The sequence below is a fragment of the Scylla paramamosain genome, chromosome 7 (assembly GCF_035594125.1).
Source record: "Scylla paramamosain isolate STU-SP2022 chromosome 7, ASM3559412v1, whole genome shotgun sequence".
NCBI classification, from domain to species: Eukaryota; Metazoa; Arthropoda; class Malacostraca; order Decapoda; family Portunidae; genus Scylla; species Scylla paramamosain.
The window spans coordinates 26705616-26728115 of record NC_087157.1 but is presented as its reverse complement, the minus strand read 5'-3'; the positions used below and the strand labels follow the sequence as shown (position 1 = coordinate 26728115).

General features: G+C 38.3%; 1 protein-coding gene across 6 annotated transcripts in view; it reads right to left on the bottom strand.

Moving 5' to 3' along the window:
• Window positions 1-4775: 4775 nt before the first annotated feature.
• Window positions 4776-22500, bottom strand: part of LOC135102277 (NK-tumor recognition protein-like) — an 18477-nt gene continuing 752 nt past the window's right edge. For 3 of the 6 annotated variants that reach the window (XM_064007245.1, XM_064007243.1, XM_064007244.1), the window contains exons 2-11: window positions 19818-20143; window positions 19206-19366; window positions 18873-19028; window positions 14682-14834; window positions 13327-13512; window positions 12740-12840; window positions 7849-12488; window positions 7599-7720; window positions 6959-7102; window positions 4776-6433 (exon numbers count right to left, since the gene is read on the bottom strand). In XM_064007245.1, the coding sequence (XP_063863315.1) occupies window positions 6314-6433; window positions 6959-7102; window positions 7599-7720; window positions 7849-12488; window positions 12740-12840; window positions 13327-13512; window positions 14682-14834; window positions 18873-19028; window positions 19206-19366; window positions 19818-20103 (6069 nt within the window). In that variant the 5' untranslated portion in view covers window positions 20104-20143 and the 3' untranslated portion in view covers window positions 4776-6313. Of the gene's footprint in view, window positions 6434-6958; window positions 7103-7598; window positions 7721-7848; window positions 12489-12739; window positions 12841-13326; window positions 13513-14681; window positions 14835-18872; window positions 19029-19205; window positions 19367-19817; window positions 20144-21535; window positions 22461-22500 lie in introns of those variants that run through there. The other 3 variants (XM_064007247.1, XM_064007248.1, XM_064007249.1) reach the window with 3 other exon arrangements.

Sequence of the window (22500 nt, the reverse complement as noted above, 5' to 3'; positions counted from 1 at the left end):
TATATATATATATATATATATATATATATATATATATATATATATAGTTGGCAACAGCCTTAGTTATTACGATAAATTCTTAGTCAAGCGTATGGAATGTGGTTTATTACTGGGATTATGATTTGTGTAAATGCTTATTCTTAAGCCGTATATAAATCAGAAGTTTTCATAAAGGATTGGTCATACCTTTCGTCCTCTACTTGCTATCCCCACAAGTAACGACTGATGCTGCTTCTGCCCCTAGCTGTATTTTTCAGAATTTGTATTTTCTTGTGGGGATTCAGCACCCCCTTGGCTGGGATATAACGATAAATGCATTAGGTTAGATTTTGTTTCTGAACTGCCATTCACTGTTAGTTGACAGCTGTAGGTGTCGGTTTTCTTTTAATTTATTATTTTATGGTTAACTTTATAAGGTAGGTAGCATTTGTGTAAAAGATCCATTGGAAAAGCATTAGCTTATTTATTGATTTAGGTAACTTAAGTTATTGATTTAACCTTTCATGACCATTGCCAAATCTCGCTTTCCACACCCTGACAGTCTCAGGGATTTTGAGTTTTGGAAACATGATAGTAATGTAAGTCCATTTCAGTAGTGCATAAATCTAAGTGGTGCATCTTCAGCAACATTTATCAGTATACAACTCAGGCTTGTTGAGACATAAGTAATGTTTATTAATCCATAATTTGTTACTATTAATATACAAATATTATGTTCATAAGAAGGTGATTTAGTCCAATTCCTTTGTTTTTTGTGTTACTTTTAATGTCCATCAGAGATATTGAAGTGTAAGAAAATCTTTCCTTCTTTTAGTTCAGAAAATTTGAGTCCATTGTACAGTTGCAAAAGTATATGAAATATACATTGTTTTTTTTCCAATGAGGGTGTGGCATAGATCATTTCTGCTCCTTCCAGCAAGTATATTCACAAGATTACAATGATTGCTGGGTTTTCACTCTTGCCAGTTTCAAAGTTACAACTGTGTTTTACCCATTCAGTGCTAGGTAAACAGGATCAAGTGTGAAAGGAAATGAATGAAGTTCAGGCAAGATCATAGATGGATACAATAGAGAGTATAATAAACATGGTATTCCACCACTTATAGACTGAAACAAATATTGGCTATTTACTATGGCAGAAATAAATCCACCAATAAAGATAACTAGAGACAACAGTGGAATGGAGGTTAAAATAATGAGAGGATAGTTAAGAAATGAAGGTTGTAGATTCTCTTCCTCCCAATATACTTGATTAGTCTGTGCAGCAGTGTCTTTTTAAAGGCAGCATCACACAAGGCAGATTTCTCTGAACATGTTGACTTTTTTTTTGTTGGCTGTTGAGCAAAATGAGCACTAGGATTTAGGGTGTTGGGGAGAATGAGAAACAGTTGTGTTGATGGACAAGTTGGGAGTCTAATGACTGTCATACTACAAGCTATAAATGTAAATTGAATATAAACTATTGTAATTTGAGGGAAATTTTCAACTAAAAAAAAATAAAAAATACATGTGCAATTAAGATTTGATTATTAGGTGTGAAATTATTTATAGCTTTTATTTGACAAATGCAGCTGGCAAGATAAAAGAACATATGAAATAAGGGAAGCTGCAAGAAGTAACCAGGCTTACATGTGGCAGTCCCTGTTTAAAATTTACCTACCTATTTCCACCTACCATCCCCATCCATAAACCTGTCTAATCATCTCTTAAAGCTCCCTAATGTCTTAGCACTAACATCATGATTACTGAGTCCATTCTGCTCATCCACCACTCAATTTGAGAACCAATTTTTTCCTATCTCCTTCCTAAACCTAAATTTTTTAAGCTTGAACCCCGTTACTTCTTGTTCTATCCTTGTTACTGATCCTAAGAATTTTGCTTACATCCCCCTTGTTATAACCCCTATACCACTTAAAGACTACTATCAGGTCCCCTCTTAATCTATGTCTCTCTAAAGAATGTAAATTTAACAACAACAATCTTGCCTTATAAGGATTACTCCTCATCCTCTGTATCTTTTTAGTCATTCTCCCGTCATGTCTTGTGATGGGGTCTGCAACAACTTTTGCTGGCACAAATTAATTTGAGTTAGTGAGGGATTATCTTATGCAGTGGGATCACTGCCAAGAGTTATTCAAGAAAACTTGCAGAGAAGAGCCTATGGAGAGAGAGAGAGAGAGAGAGAGAGAGAGAGAGAGAGAAAGAGCCTTCTTGCTGGCCATGGACCCACCCTCTGTCTTTTCTGGTGCTTCTAGTCACAGAACAGGCTTCATTATGTGCAATGCAGCATCACAATCTTCCAGTACCCCAATATCCCTGCAATTCATGATGCTAGCTGGAGGTTTGTTGTTGGAATGACAAGATGTCAACACAGTGGTTGTCCCTGTGCAACACCAGTTTTGTTGTATTTGCAATATTGCCAAAAAAGGCCAACACAAGAGAAATTTGCCCAATATGGTGCTACCTAAAGGGTTTAGATGTCCAAGACTATCTGCTTTGGGTTTCAACTGCACTTTGCAGGATCAGAATATGCACTATTTGTCTACAATTTCAGCTGCACTCACAATTATCATAGGAATCATTTTCTTTTCTTAGGGTAGTAATTTTTTTTTTTTTTTTTTTTTTTTTTTTTTTTTTTTTTGTACTTTCAGCTTCTGGTGGCATCAAGAAGAGTGGCAAGAAGTAAGAGACAGACAGACTGCCTCATCCTGCCTCAGCCATCGAGATTTCATTTTACATTTTTTACACGCATGTTCTCTTCATTATAATGTGGTTATTCATTCATAAATAAAGGAGTATCAGTTTATGCCAAACTTCTTTATAACCTTTGAAGTGTTATGGATTATGTAAGTGTTCTTATACACTAAACTCTGACAAGGATTATTTTCAAAGGCTCAAGATGATTAGTCAGATAAAGGTGTGTTCTTTCCCAGTGATGATGTAGAATCCTTATTAAACAATAATCAGAATCGTGGAAACACCTTAGAGAATCCTAATATTTTATTTTGTTTTTATTTTACTTGTGTACTTTTTTTTTTTATGTAAGGGGGGCACTGGACAGAGAGAGAGCCACACTGAGTGCCAATCTATGTAGTGTCTGTAATATTTGTCTAGATAAGATATGAAAACATTTTGAGAGAACTGAATGTGGCTGTTGCAAATTGAGAAGTAAGAGTAGAAATCCCCAACATCTGATAAACCTTGACTCATTCTTTTCACTATGACTTATTGAATTTTGAGTGCTAAGTGAAAAGCCACAAATCAGATTTCCCTGCCCAGTTAGTGAGTGGCTCCCCATATTTGCTTATACTAACTGGAATTGGTCTTGGTGCCATATGACTGGATCTTAACAATAGTATTTTGGAAGAGAATTTGTATATAAAGGAAAAGCAAAGTGTAAACATACTTAAATTAAATCTGAAGTGATATGCAAACTATTCAAATCTGAAGAATATTCAAACAAACATTAAAAGACAAGTGTATACATAATTCTGAACCTGAAGAATAAATTAAGTATGTAAAAGTCAGTGACATATCAGAATAAAAAGCTGCATCCAGCACAATGTAAATGAGGCACAAAGACAGCACCAAGTCAGTGTTGCTATGTCCACTTTCAAGATCCAAGTCCCAAATGTTTTAACCTTAGTCTTCAATATTTTCACCCTAAAAAGATAGAACTTATAGTAAAGTAATAGACTGACAATGGAAAAAAAGTCTCCAGGCAAACTCAAGTTGGCTTCTATTCTTTTAAATAAATTGATTCCCTGCTGTAAGAGCAAGACTTCAAAGCAATAAACTTAGTTTTTCTCCCTCTTTCTTCATCATTCTCTCTCATATTTCAGCCCTTTCATAATTTGTTTATGTGATACCATGCATCTAAAGTTCCCATGATGAGAAGTATCACTTTCCCTTGCACATGTTTACCACACATTTGGAAGAATTACTTCTTTGTAGCTGTAACTATTCTAAGTACCATAGGATCAGTTGATCAGACCAGATGCAGTCCTTGAAGCTGTGTGACACTTATGCATCCAAAATTACTCTCCGATCAGCCCTAACATACACAGACAATTTTCCATGCTCCACAAAAAAAAAAAAAAAAAAAAAAAAAAAAAAAAAAAAAAAAACATTAAAATTCTTCAAAGTCAATCTTATTTCTTGTCTTCCCCCTAGCTTCACATCATTCATATCCCATCCAGTTTTCCTCTTCACCGTTCTCTTTTATCTCCAAACTTATTGCTTTACTTATTTGCTTTACTGGCCAACAATCTCTCTACACAAATTTTCTGAACTAATTTCTCTCTCTATCCGTATGTTACAACACGTGTTCATCAAACACCTCTTTTTTCTCTCCTATTTTCATGCTCCATATTCCATTCCCTATACAATGCTGTCCATACCACTGCATCCTTATACAACCTTTTCTTTGCAAATATTCCAAACAACCTAAAATTAAATACTATTTTCTCCACACTTCCCTTGTTTCATTAATGTTAAACTTCTCTACTACACTAATCCCTCAGTCATTGCAACATGTCACTTTCAGCTTCCTAAAATAATGTTCACCAACAATGTTGCTACTTCTCTTTGAAAATTTATCTAATATCTGTATTATCTACATGCCCCTGAGTACTGCTTCTAGCAACAAAAATATCCTTCACTATGCTTACTTTCCATGTATTCCCTTAAATTTTTTTATTCCTCTGCAACATCTTTCCTTCACATGCTTGTCCTGACACTTACTCAATATCTTTTTAAGTATTTGAAAGTCAATAAACAAACCATTTTTTATCACATTATGTACATTTCCTTTGTACTACCCATATATATTACATTTCAATCTGATAAAACTCTGCACATACTACAAACAAATGTATAACTTCTAGCCAAAGTAACAAATTTCTTTTAAGATGCAGTCTTCTTGCTTTCAAGCTGCACATTGTAACAAAATTCTCTAAAACCTTATTAAGACAAAGGAATCACAGAATCTTAAAAAATACATTGATCTCTGGTGTCAACACACGTGATAACAATGTCATCTTCAAGTGCTAAAAAGTGACATATGCCCATATTGACTACTGCTTAGAACTAATTAAGAGTTAGCAGTTGTTTTCGTATTTAATTTTCTCTAAAAGAATGAAATAATCACACAGAAAAGAGAAAGTAAAGAACTACTACTATCTCATGAAATGTTTGTTGTGAAGCCACATTAAGTCAAGAGGCGTGATCTAATACCTGCAAAAGACAGACAGACAACCCTGCAAGTAAGGCACAACCAAGCTAAGGCACATCTCCTTTCCCTTGAGATGATCCGAGTTAATGGTTTGTTTTCTTCTTCCAGCTTCTAGTGCAGCTTTGTGGTAAGGGGTGGTACTGTGGTGGTGATGGTGATGGTGTGGTCAGTCACAAGCCATCCCTCATATTTGGACAGGTGAGGAATTCCTTTCTGGGCCACATATATCAAATGTAAAATATAGAAATGCTCTGATTTGACTAAATCACAGTCTTGATTAATTCAGGAACATCTGCTCCTGTATGTCATAAAATAATACATATCTTCATTATATGATCTGGTAGTTAAATCATCTCTATAAATGATAGAATTTTTACACAATTTGCATATGATTGCTAAATAAGTGTCAACAAAACATTATTATGAAAGCAAATAATTATATGTACAGCTGTTCAAATCACAAAAGAGTTAATCAATTTGAAATTGCTTATAATATAAAAAATAATTTAAATAATCCCCAGTCTGTTATGAATCACCAATGCACTTCACAAGGTAAGGAGTTAAGATTTAACAAAAGTTACACTCCAAAAGGAAAACATCATCCAGTCAACATGGGCCACACATCCATTCATTTATATCCTTTCACACTCTCATTCCATACAACCCAACAGGCCTTAACACTGGAACTGAAATGCACACAAGCTTCAGTCTCAAGGTATAACCTATGACCTCACTTTTGAAAGGAAATGAAAGAAAAAAAAAGAAAATTAATATTCCAAACTCTCATCTGCTCAGCCTCTCTTGTGGAAGCACTCACACCTGCTTGCAACACACAGGCACTGATAGACTTGCCAATTCCTGATGCCACAAAGTAATTACAGTATACATATCTCACTCATGTACATACAATATCCTTCGACTGTAGCATCTTAATCACTGCAGAAGGTAACACAGCAAATAGACATAATTTCTATATCACTACACTTACTTGTAGTTTATTAGAATTTCTTTATAAAATATTATTCAACTTTGGTGAAAACAAAACCATAATCACAAATAATGTATCCCATGTCTGAGGGTTCAGGAGGACTGGGGTGCCTGTAGTTTGGCCCGCCGGTGTCTGTACAGCTTCACATAACCCTCTACCAGGGAGTGCATCTTCTCACTCTCTATCACATCTCCACACTCTGCTGACACAACCTGTAAGAGAAATTGCACTACCATAAGTATGAAGAAAAATTTGTTACTTCCAATCCTGCCACATCAAATGTAAAGACTGTCCTCTCAGATTTTAAATATAGTGAGTGGAAGGTGATGAGGGGAAGCGAAAAGATAATAATTGGTGAGTGGAGGTGGACATCCAGTCATAGGAGCATAAATCAGTATGTGAGTGTCCTTTAAATAAGGACTGGGGAATTATAGTAAGGAAGTTTAGTGAAGAAGACAAGATGAAGAATTACAGAAATATATGCTATGCAAAAAATATTTATGTAATTATATATTTACAGATCTTTAAGAGACACTGTATTTCTTTCCTTATCTACATATAATGGATAGATGGGTTGATTAGCACCACTACCACCATCAACAATTTGTTGGTTTCTGCTGGTAGGGTGTGAACCTGGTCCCTCCTTCATTGTACTAAAGTAAGAAATAAATATACTAAAGATAATAACAATATTCATCTACAGTCATTCCATCACCTTCCACATATATAAAACTCACCTTACTGACACACTTAGCCACAATTTCCTTGTACTCTTCTTTGGTGATGCTCTTGTCCCGGTAGTGTGGGTCTAGCCACTTCTTCACCTCTGTCACCACCTTCAACTCCAGTGATGCCTTCAGCTGCCAAAAGGCCACATCACACTAAAATGTTTTTATTTCTCCATGTGGTGGAAAAAAGGATATTAAGAGTAAGTAACAAATGTTTGATTACCATCTTACTAATTTCAGTAGGATAACTGTACTATTGTTTTTCCTTCTTCCCACCAAGCTAAGAATGAAAGGCGAAATACTGAATCCCAACACATCTGCCTCTCCTTAACCATTCCCACCCTCATGTGATTTGTACTGTTATTTCACTTTTAAAGGTGGAACTGACAAGGACTGTGCAGTGAATATCAGTTGCTGCTTTTGCCATTTTAATCATAGTTTGCACTGCAATTAACTAGGCTTCCATCATAGATCTCTCAAAGTATAAGAAAAGGTTTAATAATTTCAAACTTCAATCATACCACAGATAGATATGATTTGGGAGAGGATTTCTTTCATGCTGTAGCTTCTCTTCTTGCAAACAATCCTGCCATCCTGTGTATGTGTGTGTGTGTGCACCTGAAATAATCACAAAACAGCAATATCCTACCTTGGCATGTGAGTCACCACCATCTTTCTTTTCTCTCCTATCTGAAGAGTGACTAGTTGACTGGAGGGAAGAGGCTGCTGCAACTAAAGACTTGCTCTCAGTTTTGTTTACTTGATCTTTTTCTACCAACAGAAAAAATACATAAATAAAAATAAAAATAAATGAAAAGACATACCACAACATCACAATATGTTAATCATAATGTCAGGCTGAGATGTACATTCTCAATAACAAAACACTGTTATCATACCTCTCTGTATTTTTCCTCCAGGATTTGAGCTGGACTTCCTCTTCTTACTGTTGTGAGGGTCCTCATCCCCATATGAGGAACACACAGTTTTCCTTTTGCTATGGTCTTCTGTATGAGTGAGCCTTTTGTCTCTCTCTGGTTGAGCTTTGGAGATGTCTGTAAGTTCTGTGGTCTTTTTGTGGTCAGCATGTTGATCATGATTCTCTAAGGCTGCTGCTTTACCTGGTTTCTCTGACATTTTTTTCTCTGTTTGTTGTGAACATCCATCCTTTTGTCCTTCATGATTATTTGTGGCTTCTCTTACTTTATCAGTACCAGAGTCAGACTTGGGTTGTTCAGCTTTCAGTGGCTTTTCTGGTACCTTTTTCTGTTTTTCTTGTGAACGTTCATCCTTTTGTTCTTCATAGCTATCTGTGGCTTCTCTTATTTTTCCACGATCAGAGTTGATCTTGGATGTTTCCTCTGACTTAGTGTGTGGAGAAATTTTCTTTTCAGATTTTCTGTCTTTTCTTTTATGGCTGTCAGTGACCTCTCTTGCCTTCTTGTGAGAAAACTCAAATTCAAATAACTCTGAGGATGACTTAGATGGTTCCTCTGATGACTTTTTGGAAGGGGAGGATTCCTTTTGAGACTTTATATCTTTCCCTTTATGGCTGTCAGAGACTTCTTTTTCTTTCCTATGAAGAGAGCCATGCTTGAATGACTCTGAAGATGATCTGGATGATTCTTCTGATGATTTCTTGTGTGGGGAAGCTTCCCTTTCTGATCTTTTGTCTTTTCTTTTATGACTGTCTGCAGCCTCTCTTCCCCTACTGTGAATTAAGCCACATTCAAGTGACTCTGGGGAAGAATTGGATGGTTCTTCTGAAGTTTCCTTGTGTTGGGAACTTTCCCTTTCAAACTTTATGTTTTTCTCTTTGTAGTTTTCCAAGACTTCTTTTCCGGAAACAGAAACATAATTGCCTCTGGGTGACTCAGGTAATGACTTGGCTGCTTCCTCTAATGACTTCCTGTGAAGGGATATTTCCTTTTCAGGCTTTATGTCTTTTCCTTTACAACTGTCAGTGGCTTCTCCTTGTTTTATTTGGACAGAATCATCCTTAAGTAGCTCTGAGGAGGATTTGGGTACTTCCTCTGATGATTTCTTGTCAGGGTATGCTTCTTTTTCTGATTTTTTGTCTTTTCTATTATGGCTGTCCATGACTTCTTTTTCCTTTCTGGAACCAGATTCACCCTTGGATGCTTCCTCTGACAATTTCCTGTGAGGAGAAGTTTCCTTTTCAGACTTTCTATTTTCTCCTTTATGGCTGTTTGTGGCTTCTCTTCCTTTTTTATGAACCATATCATGCTTGAGTGACTCTGAAGATGACTTTGATGATTCTTCTGATGATCTTCTGTTAAAAGAAGTTTCCTTTTCAGACCTTCTTTCCTTTCCTTTATGAATATCAGTGGCTTCTCTCCCTTTCCTATGAGAACAGTCACCCTTGAATGGTGAGGACTTCACTAGTTTCTCTGGTAGTTTCATTTCTTCAATCTTAACATTGTCAGTATTATCACTGTCAGAGGTATCCCCAAAGAGATCCAAAACATGCCCCTTGTTGGGCTTTGCATTTTTTATCCCCTTTCCCTGGTTCTTTGACTTTGTATTCTCTTTCTGTGTGGATGTCATACCTGATGTTACAGTACCCTCCAGCTTCTGATTTTTTGTAGGATGTTCACCTTTCAAAATTTTCTTTTCATGATCAACTTTTCTGGCTCTCTCTTTTCCTTTATCATGCATGAACTTGTGCTTTGTTTCTTGGGAATCTTTCTGCTTTTCAGATGATTTTTCAATGACAGAACTGCCTTTCAGTAATTTTTTATTCCTCTTATCATCAGAATCTGTGTCTGAAAGATCACTAATGTCACCAAAAATGTTCTGAAAGTCTTCTGTTTTTTCTGCAGATTCTTTTTTGTGGTTATGTTCATAACTCTTTGTGGATGGGTTGTCACATGTTTGAGAAGTGCTTAGGGTTCTTTCTCGTTTGGCACTTGAGTGTACTAAACTATCTTTTCTCATTGGAGTTTGAGATTGTGACTCCATGGTGGTTTTGTCTGTGGATCTTTCTTTACTCTTGCTCCTTGGGATGGTAGAATGACTAGAAGATGGTGACACACTGTCCTTGGGTTTGCTATTAGAAGGCTTAGTGTCCACCTTTGATGTCTTGTGACCTGACTTTTTTTTGTGATGTTTATCTTCTGACGTATTTTCTTGCTCCTTCTTAATGTTATCTATGCCTACACTTTCTGACTTTTGTATCTCATGGCCTTTATTTTTCAGTACTTCTAAATTTTTCCCTTCTTCATGTCTGTTGTCTGAGTCTGATTTATGTTTCAGATTCTCTTCCTTTGTGTTTTTTATCCTATCATCAATTTCCCCAGCAATATTTCCTTCTCCAGGCAGAAGCCTCTGCAAAGAAAATGGAAGTGAAATACCTTTGTCTGATTCACTGACATCAGATTTTTTAATCACTTTGAAAGGTGAAGCAGCATCTTCAGTAGAATTTTCATCCCAGTGAGAAAGTTCCACCTCTGGGGTATACTCTAAAATTCTTCCATAAAATCCTGACAGAAACTTTTTTCTCTTTTTTCTCTCTGGTTGATTTTCTTCTTTAAACATAATCTCATTTTTACTTTGTTGCTCCTCTTTGTTTGTGTCTTTAGTACAATCAATACTCTGCAGTGCCAGAGCATCAGATCCACTGCCATCTTTTCTGAAGTTTGCACCTTCAGCATCCTCATGAAATCTGTCCCTTTTCTGGTCTCCCTTACAGCTACTTTGTACACTAAAATTGATACTCTTGGTATCATTGAGCAAATTATCTTCAGTCTTTACACCAAAGTCACTTCCTATTTTCTCCTTACCTAGTGTCCTAATTTCAGCTTTCTTCAGTTCCTCTGGCACAGGTTTTTGATCTGTTACATCACTATTACAGTATGTTTTATCACTCTTGATATCTTCTCTCTCTCTTTTAGCTTCTTCAGGAACCTTAAGACATCTCTCAGTAAGTATAGATTTCTGTTCCTGGATTTCATTCTTGATGGTCCTTGACTTTGCTTCCATGAATTTGTCCTCTGGTGGACCATCAGGTAACTCAGATGATGGTTCTCTTGATTTTTCATGAACCTTTGAGAAGTGAGGGGAGCATATGACATCAGAGCCACAGTCATTTCCTGGAGTGATTCTACTATCACTCTGTTGTTGACTGTCATTCAAAGTTCCCTCAGGGGGCACAGGACTTTTGCTTGCTCTGAATGCACTTTTATTATTGTCATTTGAGTGCTGGTGAGCATTTCTCCTCCTTTTGGCATCATCTCGATCCCTGCTGTGAGTTTCCCTTAATCTGGAATGTGACCGTGATCGTGATCTAGCGGGTGATCTTGACCTGATTGGTGACTTTGACCTACCTGGTGATCTAGAGTAAGATCGTGACCGATGGGAAGAGCGAGAAGATGGACTTTCTCTTTCTGTTCGATAGGAAGACCTGTATCCCCTGTGGTGAGAGTGGTCCCTTTGGTGGTATTGGCGGTGGTACCCTCTTTCCTCCTTTCTACGTCTGTCTTCCTCCCTCCAAGAGTAATGCTTATCACCATCTTCACTCCTACGTGGGTACTTATCATGCACACCTGAGGGTGGGCTACTGCCTCTTTTATCTGATGAAGGCCGGTGAGATCTGTAGCTGGAATTTTCTTTGCTGTTGTCTTTCCCATTCCTTCCATACCTTTCCTGGCTGCTGGGCTCTCTAATACTGCTTCCTGATGACTCAGTGTGTCTACGACCCCAACGAGTGTCACTGGAAGGGTTTTGCCTATGCCCAAAATCTTTCCATTGTGGACTCCTTTGTGATCTTTGTCTCTCATCCCAACGAGCATGAGGATCACGGTTCCTGTTATTAGGCAGGGCATTTCTCTGATTCCTAAACTGATGAGAAGGCATTTGTCGTTGATAAGACATTCTGGGAGGAGACCTGCGCCTGTCTTCCAAAGGAGATTGGTGCACTATACCAGATGGTCTCTCTTCCCTCTGTATTCTTTCTTCTCTGAATCCTCTTTCTTCTCTTTGTGGTCTACGACTGAATTCAAATCCTCGTGATGAATGACCATACCTAGAATTGTGGGAGTAAGATGGGTGATGAGAGAAGCTGTATTGAGGAGTTCTTCTTGGGGGACTGGAGTGTCTTTGGTCATCTTCCTGGGATGTATCCCTCTCCTCATCATCCTTTTGTATGGATCTCCTAGATGGAAGAGGCTCAGTCATGAGAGAGCTCTCTTCCTGTCTTAGACTGAAGGACTCTGCATCACTTGCCTCACCCTCTTTCTTGAGTTTCCTATCACTAGTCAAAGACAGCTTTTTGGAGGTAGTGAGAACAATACTCTGATTCTCTAAAATGCTACTCAAAACATCATCTTCTCGTGCTTCCTCTGCCTGATTGTTAACACGATTTATGACTGCCATTGATGCCTTTCCTGCATAGCTAGTTGAGGGAGTAAATGCAGCATCTCGCAGAATCTTAACAGCATCATTCTTCCGGACTGCTGGATTCCTGCTATTGGCCCATTCTGACACGCCAGCCAGAAGGTGGTCAGCAAATGTGTCGTTCCTGTGCAGTACACAAAAATATGAGGGAGACAAAAGTTCAGAGTAGTATAATATGAAACATACAAAGAAATAATAATGAAGTCATTTCCAGGCCTAGTGGCTTTGGGATAAAGGTCATGCTATTCAATACACCTGTGTTACAGAAGTACTTGAATAATGGAACAAAATAATCTTCAATGCCAAAATATAAAAAGGGATGCAAATGGATAAAAGTAACATGGAACAAACCGGAAATATGAAATACAAACTCACGCATCTTCAGCAGGAACCTCATTGTCAATGTTTCCAAAGAACATGAGGCGTTCTTTGCAGTCAACAGCAGGTCTTAGGTCATCAATTTCCCCACTCTCAATCTGCAGGAAGGAACCACAAGGAAATGAGATTCAAGAAATCATAAAGCCCATATGGAAAGATTACTGAGCATGGTAAATGGAAGAAAATTACAGCATAACTGCTGTCCCCCAACACTGCAAAAAAAAAAAAAAAAAAAAAAAAAAAAAGCCAGGGCATCAAGGAAAGTTAAAAGTGAAAGCAGGGAATTAGAAAGTCAAGAATGGTGATTACAGGAGGAAATAAGCAAGGAAATCTAGGAGTGCACCAACAAATGATCAGCTGTTGAAAAAAATCATAAAATGTCAAGGTCTGTGTAGAAAGAACCAAGGGTTCTTTTCACACAGAGACCTTGAGAAAATAGAAAAACAAACAAATCCTCCATTAATTATCTCTTTCCCAGACCTAATACTCATGCACAGGAAACCTCCTGTCCCTCCTGAACTATCAAGTAAGCGTGTGGTCAAATTATCACACATTTCTGCCAATACACAAAAATAAACACCTACTTTGCGTTTTCTGTTTAGTCTGCGTTTCTTGCGTTTCTCTCTGCGCTTCCTAATGATCCTGTCCCTCACCCTCTCAGTGGCTCTGGTGCGTGGGATGAGCCTTGGCCGTTGGGAAGAGGATGGCTGTCTGCGGGGCCGTTCTCGTGAAGTGCTAGACTCACCCTGAGGTGTTTGCCGAGCCCTAACCTAGAGGCACATGTTTGCAATGATGCTTCTGATCTTGAACTAGTAATATTTTGCCAGATAGAAATTAGAAAGAATAATTACCAATAACTTTTGTAGAAAAGACATAGTATAAAGCAGTAGTACAAATATTTATGTAACGAAGATTGCTGATTCAATGTCTAAGACAGAATGGAGACAGGCAGGAAACTCGCCAGCTGTAAGGACTCAGGCCAATGTGACGGAAAGACATATAACAAGCTGCTGCAGTGAGGTAAAGGCCTGTATCACCACCCATCTGATACATGACAATGGCCAACAATTATGATATGTACAATTATACAAGTCAATAGGTTCTCCTGATTGGTTAAGTAGATCCTGATGATGTAAAGAAACCTTTATATATTTATTCACAACAGCATTCTTATGAGCAAAGCAAAGTTATATCCAAGTGGTGGATCTTGAATATTAGCAGCCCAGTCCAGGCTGACCATTACACAATCCACAAGCTAATATAAATTTGGAACTACATGGCTGATCACAACAAAACTCACACCCTATGATAGCATAACACTTTCAGTTTTATGTGGTATAGATTTCACTACATCTGCTTGGTGGAGAAGATGAGTAACTTGCAAAATGTGTGAGGGTGGCTCACATATGGTTTTGCAATAACCCCTCAGCTGATTCTGTTGAAATTTGGTATGTCATGTATCCTTCATACAAACATAAATGAGAATGTCAAATCCTTCTTTGTACTGTACATGAGTTGCTGAGGGGCAAAAGCCTCACTGCAACTCATAACTAATAAAGTGATTAAGCTGAAATTTGCTCGTATATGGGTAAAAAATTATTCAGTGAATGAACATCTAAAATTCAACACAAGCACACACATTACACACCGTATAGTGTAGTGGTTAGCATGCTCAGCTCACAACCGAGAAGGCCCGGGTTCAAATCCAGGACACGGCATGGCAAATGGACATGCCACTTAATGTGTAGCCCCTATTCACCTAGCAACAAGCAGGTATAGGATGTAACCCAAGGGCTTGTGACCTTGCTGTCCCAGTGTGTGGTGTGCGATTGCTCTCAGTCTTACCTAAAGACCAGTCACTACGAGCTCTGAGTTCCTCCCAAAGGAAAGCAGCTGGCAGACAACTGTAGGTGAATGACACACACACACACATACTCACTGTAGAAGGAAGGTCAGCACTTGTACAGCCAGGACAGAACCACTCCTCCACTGGCACCTGATCCAGTGGAGGATCAAGGCACTCCAGATGATAGCCCAGGTCACACCCATCACACAACAGCAGTCGCTCCTCCCGGTCACACTCATGGCACACCTAGGCAGAGGAACTCATCTCAGGAACAATCTCCAGCACAAGTGGTACATAAATCATTTTCCTGCACAGACATGAGACTCTGTGAGGCTAAACAGTTGCTATTTATAATGATGGTAGCTTCATTTTCTGTCTTTACAACAAGGCAATTGTCAGGTGTGAGAACTCTTTCAAAATTTTTCATATTTTATTCATGACCAATGTCATGGATGAGACCGAGATAAGTAATGAGGCTATGTAACAACTGGTGTTTGTGTTGGTGTTTAATTTTTATTTAAATTAAATTATTTAAATCTATTTAAATCAGAGTAAAAGAATAATTATTTAAATCAAAATTAAATATACTGTATTAAAAATGATTGAAGTATTATATTAAGAGTATATATACACACACACACCCTAAGTGTCTTGACACCCCCCTCAACTTTTTCTTCATTAACTTCTGCAACATTCGCAGTCTAAGATCTAATTTTCAATCTGTAGAACACCACCTCTCCTCTTCTAAACCTCATCTTCTTTTCCTCACTGAAACTCAGGTGTCTGAGGCAACTGACAGTAGCCCCTTTTCTGTTCCCTCCTACTTTCTCTATCCTCATTTTCGATCCAAAGCTGGATGCTGCGTTTATGTGCGCAATGACTTAACCTGCTCTCGTGCCCACGCTCTTGAATCTTCCGAGTTTTCCACCATCTGGCTACGACTACAGAGTCATTCTCATACTAAATTTATCTGTGCTGTATACCTCTCTCCTAACTCCTCTGACTATAAGAAATTCTTTGACTACTTAACTTCCAAAGTGGAGCACATTCTGACCCTCTTCCCTTTTGTAGAGATCTCCATTCTTGGAGACTTCAATGTTCACCACCAGCTTTGGCTTTCCTCTCCCTTCACTGATCATCCTGGTGAACTAGCCTACAACTTTGCTATCCTCCATGACCTAGAGCAATTGGTGCAACACCCTACTCGTATTCCTGACCGTCTTGGAGATACGCCCAACATTCTTGACCTTTTCCTGACCTCTAATCCTTCTGCTTATGCTGTCACCCTTTCTTCTCCGTTGGGCTCTTCCAATCACAATCTCATATCTTTATCTTGTCCTATCACTCCAATCCCTCCTCAGGATCCCCCTAAGCGAAGGTGCCTCTGGCGTTTTGCCTCTGCTAGTTGGGGGGACCTGAGGCGGTATTTTGCTGATTTTCCTTGGAATGACTACTGCTTCCGTGTCAGAGACCCGTCTTTGTGTGCTGAGCGCATAACAGAGGTGATAGTGTCTGGCATGGAGGCGTACATTCCTCACTCTTTTTCTCGTCCTAAACCTTCTAAACCTTGGTTTAACACAGCTTGTTCTCGTGCTATACATGATAGAGAGGTGGCCCACAAAAGGTACTTAAGCCTTCCTTCACCAGAATCTCATGCACTTTATATTTCTGCCCGGAACCATGCCAAGTCTGTTCTCCAACTAGCCAAAAACTCCTTCATTAACAGAAAATGTCAAAACCTTTCAAGATCTAACTCCCCTCGTGATTTCTGGCATCTAGCCAAAAATATCTCCAATAACTTTGCTTCTTCTTCTTTCCCTCCTCTACTTCAACCAGATGGCACCACTGCTATCACATCTATTTCTAAAGCTGAACTCTTTGCTCAAACCTTTGCTAAAAACTCTACCTTGGACGATTCTGGGCTTGTTCCTCCCTCTCCTCCACCCTCTGACTACTTCATGCCTCGTATTAAAATTCTTCGTAATGATGTTTTCCATGCCCTCGCTGGCCTAAACCCTCAGAAGGCTTATGGACCTGATGGGGTCCCTCCTATTGTTCTCCGAAACTGTGCCTCCGTGCTTGCACCTTGCCTAGTCAAACTCTTTCAGCTCTGTCTGTCAACATCTACCTTTCCTTCTTGCTGGAAGTTTGCCTACATTCAACCTGTTCCTAAAAAGGGTGACCGCTCTAATCCCTCAAACTACCGTCCTATTGCTTTAATTTCCTGCTTATCTAAAGTTTTTGAATCTATCCTCAACAGGAAGATTCTTAAACATCTATCACTTCACAACCTTCTATCTGATCGCCAGTATGGGTTCCGTCAAGGCCGCTCTACTGGTGATCTTCTGGCTTTCCTTACTGAGTCTTGGTCATCCTCTTTTAGAGACTTTGGTGAAACTTTTGCTGTTGCCTTGGACATATCAAAAGCCTTTGATAGAGTCTGGCACAAAGCTTTGATTTCCAAACTACCCTCCTACGGTTTCTATCCTTCTCTCTGTAACTTCATCTCAAGTTTCCTTTCTGACCGTTCTATTGCTGCTGTGGTAGACGGTCACTGTTCTTCTCCTAAATCTATTAACAGTGGTGTTCCTCAGGGTTCTGTCCTGTCACCCACTCTCTTCTTATTATTCATTAATGATCTTCTAAACCAAACTTCTTGTCCTATCCACTCCTATGCTGATGATACCACCCTGCACTTTTCCACGTCTTTTCATAGACGTCCAACCCTTCAGGAGGTAAACATATCACGCAGGGAAGCCACAGAACGCCTGACTTCTGATCTTTCTAAAATTTCTGATTGGGGCAGAGCAAACTTGGTATTGTTCAATGCCTCAAAAACTCAATTCCTCCATCTATCAACTCGACACAATCTTCCAGACAACTATCCCCTCTTCTTCAATGACACTCAACTGTCCCCCTCTTCTACACTGAACATCCTCGGTCTGTCCTTTACTTATAATCTGAACTGGAAACTTCACATCTCATCTCTAGCTAAAACAGCTTCTATGAAGTTAGGTGTTCTGAGACGTCTCCGCCAGTTTTTCTCACCCCCCCCAGCTGCTAACTCTGTACAAGGGCCTTATCCGTCCATGTATGGAGAATGCTTCACATGTCTGGGGGGGTTCCACTCATACTGCTGTTCTAGACAGGGTGGAATCAAAAGCTTTTCGTCTCATCAACTCCTCTCCTCTAACTGACTGTCTTCAGCCTCTCTCTCACCGCCGCAATGTTGCATCTCTAGCTGTCTTCTACCGCTATTTTCATGCTAACTGCTCTTCTGATCTTGCTAACTGCATGCCTCCCCTCCTTCCGCGGCCTCGCTGCACAAGACTTTCTTCTCTCTCTCACTCCTATTCTGTCCACCTCTCTAACGCAAGAGTTAACCAGTATTCTCAATCATTCATCCCTTTCTCTGGTAAACTCTGGAACTCCTTGCCTGCTTCTGTATTTCCACCTTCCTATGACTTGAATTCCTTCAAGAGGGAGGTTTCAAGACACTTATCCACCAATTTTTGACCACTGCTTTGACCCTTTTAAGGGACTGGCATTTCAGTGGGCATTTTTTTTTTATTAGATTTTTGTTGCCCTTGGCCAGTATCCTTCCTACATAAAAAAAAAAAAAAAACACACACACACACACACACACACACACACACACACACACACACACACACACACACACAAGGAAGAAGGAAGAAGCTGTGAAGCAGTTATGCAGGAAAAGTATCAAATCTACTTGACCTATTCTGAGGGTACAGATCCTGTACTGGTCCTGCAGCAAGTCAGGCACCAGTGAATCATTCTCTTACAAGAAAAATATTCAAATACATAAAAAAAGAAAGTAAGGTCTTTTTGTTGATAATAATAGTAAGTGTAATTATGAAGTTTAATGAGCTTAATTCTTTTAATTCAAAATAAGTTAATTACTGTAATATAATAGACCTGATTAAAATAAAAAATTAGTCTTACTTATGACTTTTATGTGAAAACTCATGTTGCATACTGTATATTAAGATTTCATTTACACTAGCCAAGTTTGATAAAAGAAAATGGTCTCATAAGACTGAAACAAATAATCACTGCAAACAAACAAGGATTAATAATTTAAATTAAAAATCAATTTAAATAAAAAAAACTTATTTGAATCAAATAAACCCATTTTCTTAATTAATCAATTAATTAGTTATTATTTTTTTTTAATTATGATTTTGTCCAACCCTGGTTTATCTTCATCTACTGTACCAAACTAAATGATCCCAAGGGAAAGTGCAGCATGATTATTACCTCACAATAGGTGGGGTTGTCAGTTTCAGGGATCAGAACCAACTCAGACTCCTGTTTTTTTATAGCAACTTCCCGATCCACGTCCTCCATCCTCAGGGTCAGTCGTACCAACACCTTGGTGAATGCCTTGCGGTCTTGAGGGCACGAAGGATTTGTCTGTGTGAGAAAGGCATTGTACAAATATTTCTACACTCAGCTTCATGGTTATTAATCCCTAATTTAATTACATGATGGTTATTTACTTTCAACCTTTCTTATCCTTACTGTCCCAACTCAGATTTTGAAAAGACACCTATTATCCTTCAATCCACTTTTACCTTTAAATCAACTAACCTTGGCCCATTCCAGAATGCAGATGAGGCAGAAAGTGTGTTCACAAGCCTCTGGGGAACCAACCTCCCCTCGCATGCGCCCAAGACAGATGGCACAGGTCTCTACTCCAGGCACTTCACTGCTGCTGTCCGTATCCACCGAGTCTCCATCATCATCACCCTCTGGAGAAATCGGATGCATCTTATATATGTGACAACTTTCTGCAGAAGCATTTGTTACATAGATGTGTCTGGGGCATTAGTAGTGAGCTCTCCCATTTTGTCCATGGGTATCTTACTGTTATGATATGAAACTGATTAGTAAACTACATAAGTAAACCTCCATTAATTATGACACTTTATTTAAAGTTGTATTATTTCTGCAAGTCATATACTTTGCTAGACTGAGAATTGGAATTAATATTTGAGTTTACAATGTCAACAAAATAATAGAATGTGTAGTAGTAGTAGTAGTGGTAGTGGTAGTAGTAGTAGTAGTAGTAGTAGTAGTAGTAGTAGTAGTAGTAGTAGTAGTAGTAGTAGTAGTAGTAGTAGTAGTAGTAGTAGTAAAGGTAAGAAAAGAAAGGAAAGAAGGAAGAGAATATAATAACAATATGATGGCACAGCAAGTTACCTTCAGTGAGAGCAAGGTTCTCATGTGCAGCACGATCATCAACAGGACCAACAGCACCTTCCTCCTCTTCCTCTGACAATTCTGCAGCACTCACACGACTACTGGTGGCTTGGTGGTGTAGCTCCTCCTCCTCCTCCTCCTCCTCCTCCTCCTCTTCTCCCTCTGAACTGCTTGAGATCATCTTCTTCCTTTTCTTGGCCCTTTGCTTCTCCTTGCTGGTGCTTGGTTCACTCTCCCTCAAATCTTTACTTATACTGGAGGGATGCTCAGTCTCAGAATCAGACATCTTGGGAGGGGCTCTTCTTTAGGTAATGTTGAACATCATTCTGATGGAAATATAATTGGTAACCTCCCTGCACCTGCCACAAGGCCTCATGTAATTCTCTGGGTGAGTATAATCCTAATTATGTCTGATATCAAGAACTCCATTCCTGAGCCCAAATAGCATGAGTAACATTTCTATATCAGATTTATTTATTTGTTTATTCATCTATTTATCTTTTTTCTTGTGCAACAAATTATTTTTCTAATGACCACCCACATTTTTTCTAAACTATGGCATTATACTTAGTTCATAAATTTAATCTCTTCTAAACTAGCAGAGAGTGCATGTAATATTAGGCATGTTTGTGGTTTTAGGTGCATACTGTATTTAGCTTTAGGAATGTATATGGCATTAAGAGTAAGTCAGTGGTGGTGAAAGTGTGCAGGCAGTCTTAGAGGAATGTATACATGTGGTGTTAAAAAGTGCATGTGGTATTAGATTAGAGTACAAAGATTGTGAGTTGAGTCAGATTATTCAGTAATTTGGTAATTTCAATCACTTAGTGGAATTTGAGGTCAAAATTATATTTTTCCTATGTTTTCTGATGTCTTAAAAATGATGACCACATTCAGAACCATCAGAAGTGCCTCACCTTACTCCCTTGGAGACCCTCTCCAAAATTGTGCCAACTGTGATACAAGTCAAACTTAACTTAGCTACATAGCAATGAAGAGCTTTTCAAAACTTAATCTAACTAAATGTCATAATTATCTGCCCAGGTATACTTGGTTCTTCCCTTTTGACAATGCTCTCAAAACTGTTTTCTTGTCAGATTCCAAAGTTTATTAGGAAGGTAATATTACAAACAGATTTCAAAAACGTCATCCATATGAAAATAGTGACTGAAAATATATTTTTGACCAAGGACTAAATCATTAGTTGAAAATACCAAAATATTAGTTACTCCTAGTTTCCTATAAAATTTCCCTGTTAATTTCCCAAACACATTAATCATACAAGATTTATAGTGGAAAATGAGTTAATCTTTGCTTGATTAAGCTTTATTATGACTGTTTTCACATTTTCATTCTTCTTTCTCTTTCGCAAAAACTTATTACTATTTTTGTCTCCAATCAAGAATCAGTTTTCTATTGAGCCCCCAGGTTTGTTGGCCGAGAAACTGGGAGCACAGGCAAATTTCTGAAAGGTAGCATTTGCAACAAAAATCTTTCTTAGCTTAATCTATTCCTTATAACGTAGCTTTGGTCTCCTCAATGCCCCACACAGTATTTCTGCATTGAAATTATAACTGACATCAATACATCAGATCCCTTGGTTTATCATAAATCACATTTCATAATACCCATAGGATTTCTATAATATTACCAAATAATTTGTGAAGAGAGGCAGTAATGGTTGATTCAGTCAATAGTTTCAACTTACACAGACTTACATGGAGATGTGGTCCAATGATTAGTAATGCACTTTTTCAAAAGCAGTACTACATCAACTGGTGTTGACTACCTGTTCTAGGAGATTATTCCATAGATCTGTTATGTAGGTGAAGGCATTTTTCTTATATTCAGTAAAGCCCTCTTTCTAAGAATCTTGTATCGATGTTCTGTTGTGTGTATCTTCTCTTAGATCAAACGAGTCACAGGCCACTCCTCCATTGTGAAGTTCAGTCTATATCTTGTGGCACTCATCATGTCACCTTGTAAACATCTATATACAAAAGTGAATAACTGCAGTTCCTTTAATCTTTCATTAAATGAGAAACCTTTAAGACCAGGTATTAGCCAAGTGACTCTCCTCTGAACATTTTCAATTTGTTCTACGTGCTTTTTAAGATAATAACACCACATGTAAGAAGTAAGTTCTGGATGAGTTCTTACTACATGGTGTTAAACGTTTTTTATCTAAATTCTTAAATGTTTTCCTAATTTATTTGACAATTCTATTAATCAAGACCAAAACTGATCCATTATTAAGCCAAATACAAAGGCACCATACCTGCCACACTACCTTGACTCAGTACTGAGGTGTCCTTGATAAACATCTGGTGGGAGATGAAATGATAGTGCAGTGACCAGAGATGCAGACTCCAAAAAATCTTTCTGGGATTCTATATAAATTTTGGTCTCCAGTCACTGTACTTTTTACCTCTGTCAGGTGATCAGTTCCCTTTCTGGATTCTCATGACCAAAAATTAATCCCTTCCCCCTTGAGATCAATCTCTTAAGGTGTTTATAACACTCCAATGCCTTTGAACATACCACACGCCAATTTATAACCCCTATGAATAAATAAATATTTTCAACTTTCATGTAGTGCTATAATCTAACTGAAAAGTAAGCAGCAGCAGCAGTTGTAGTAGTAGTAGTAGTAGTAGTGGTAATAATAATAATAATAATAATA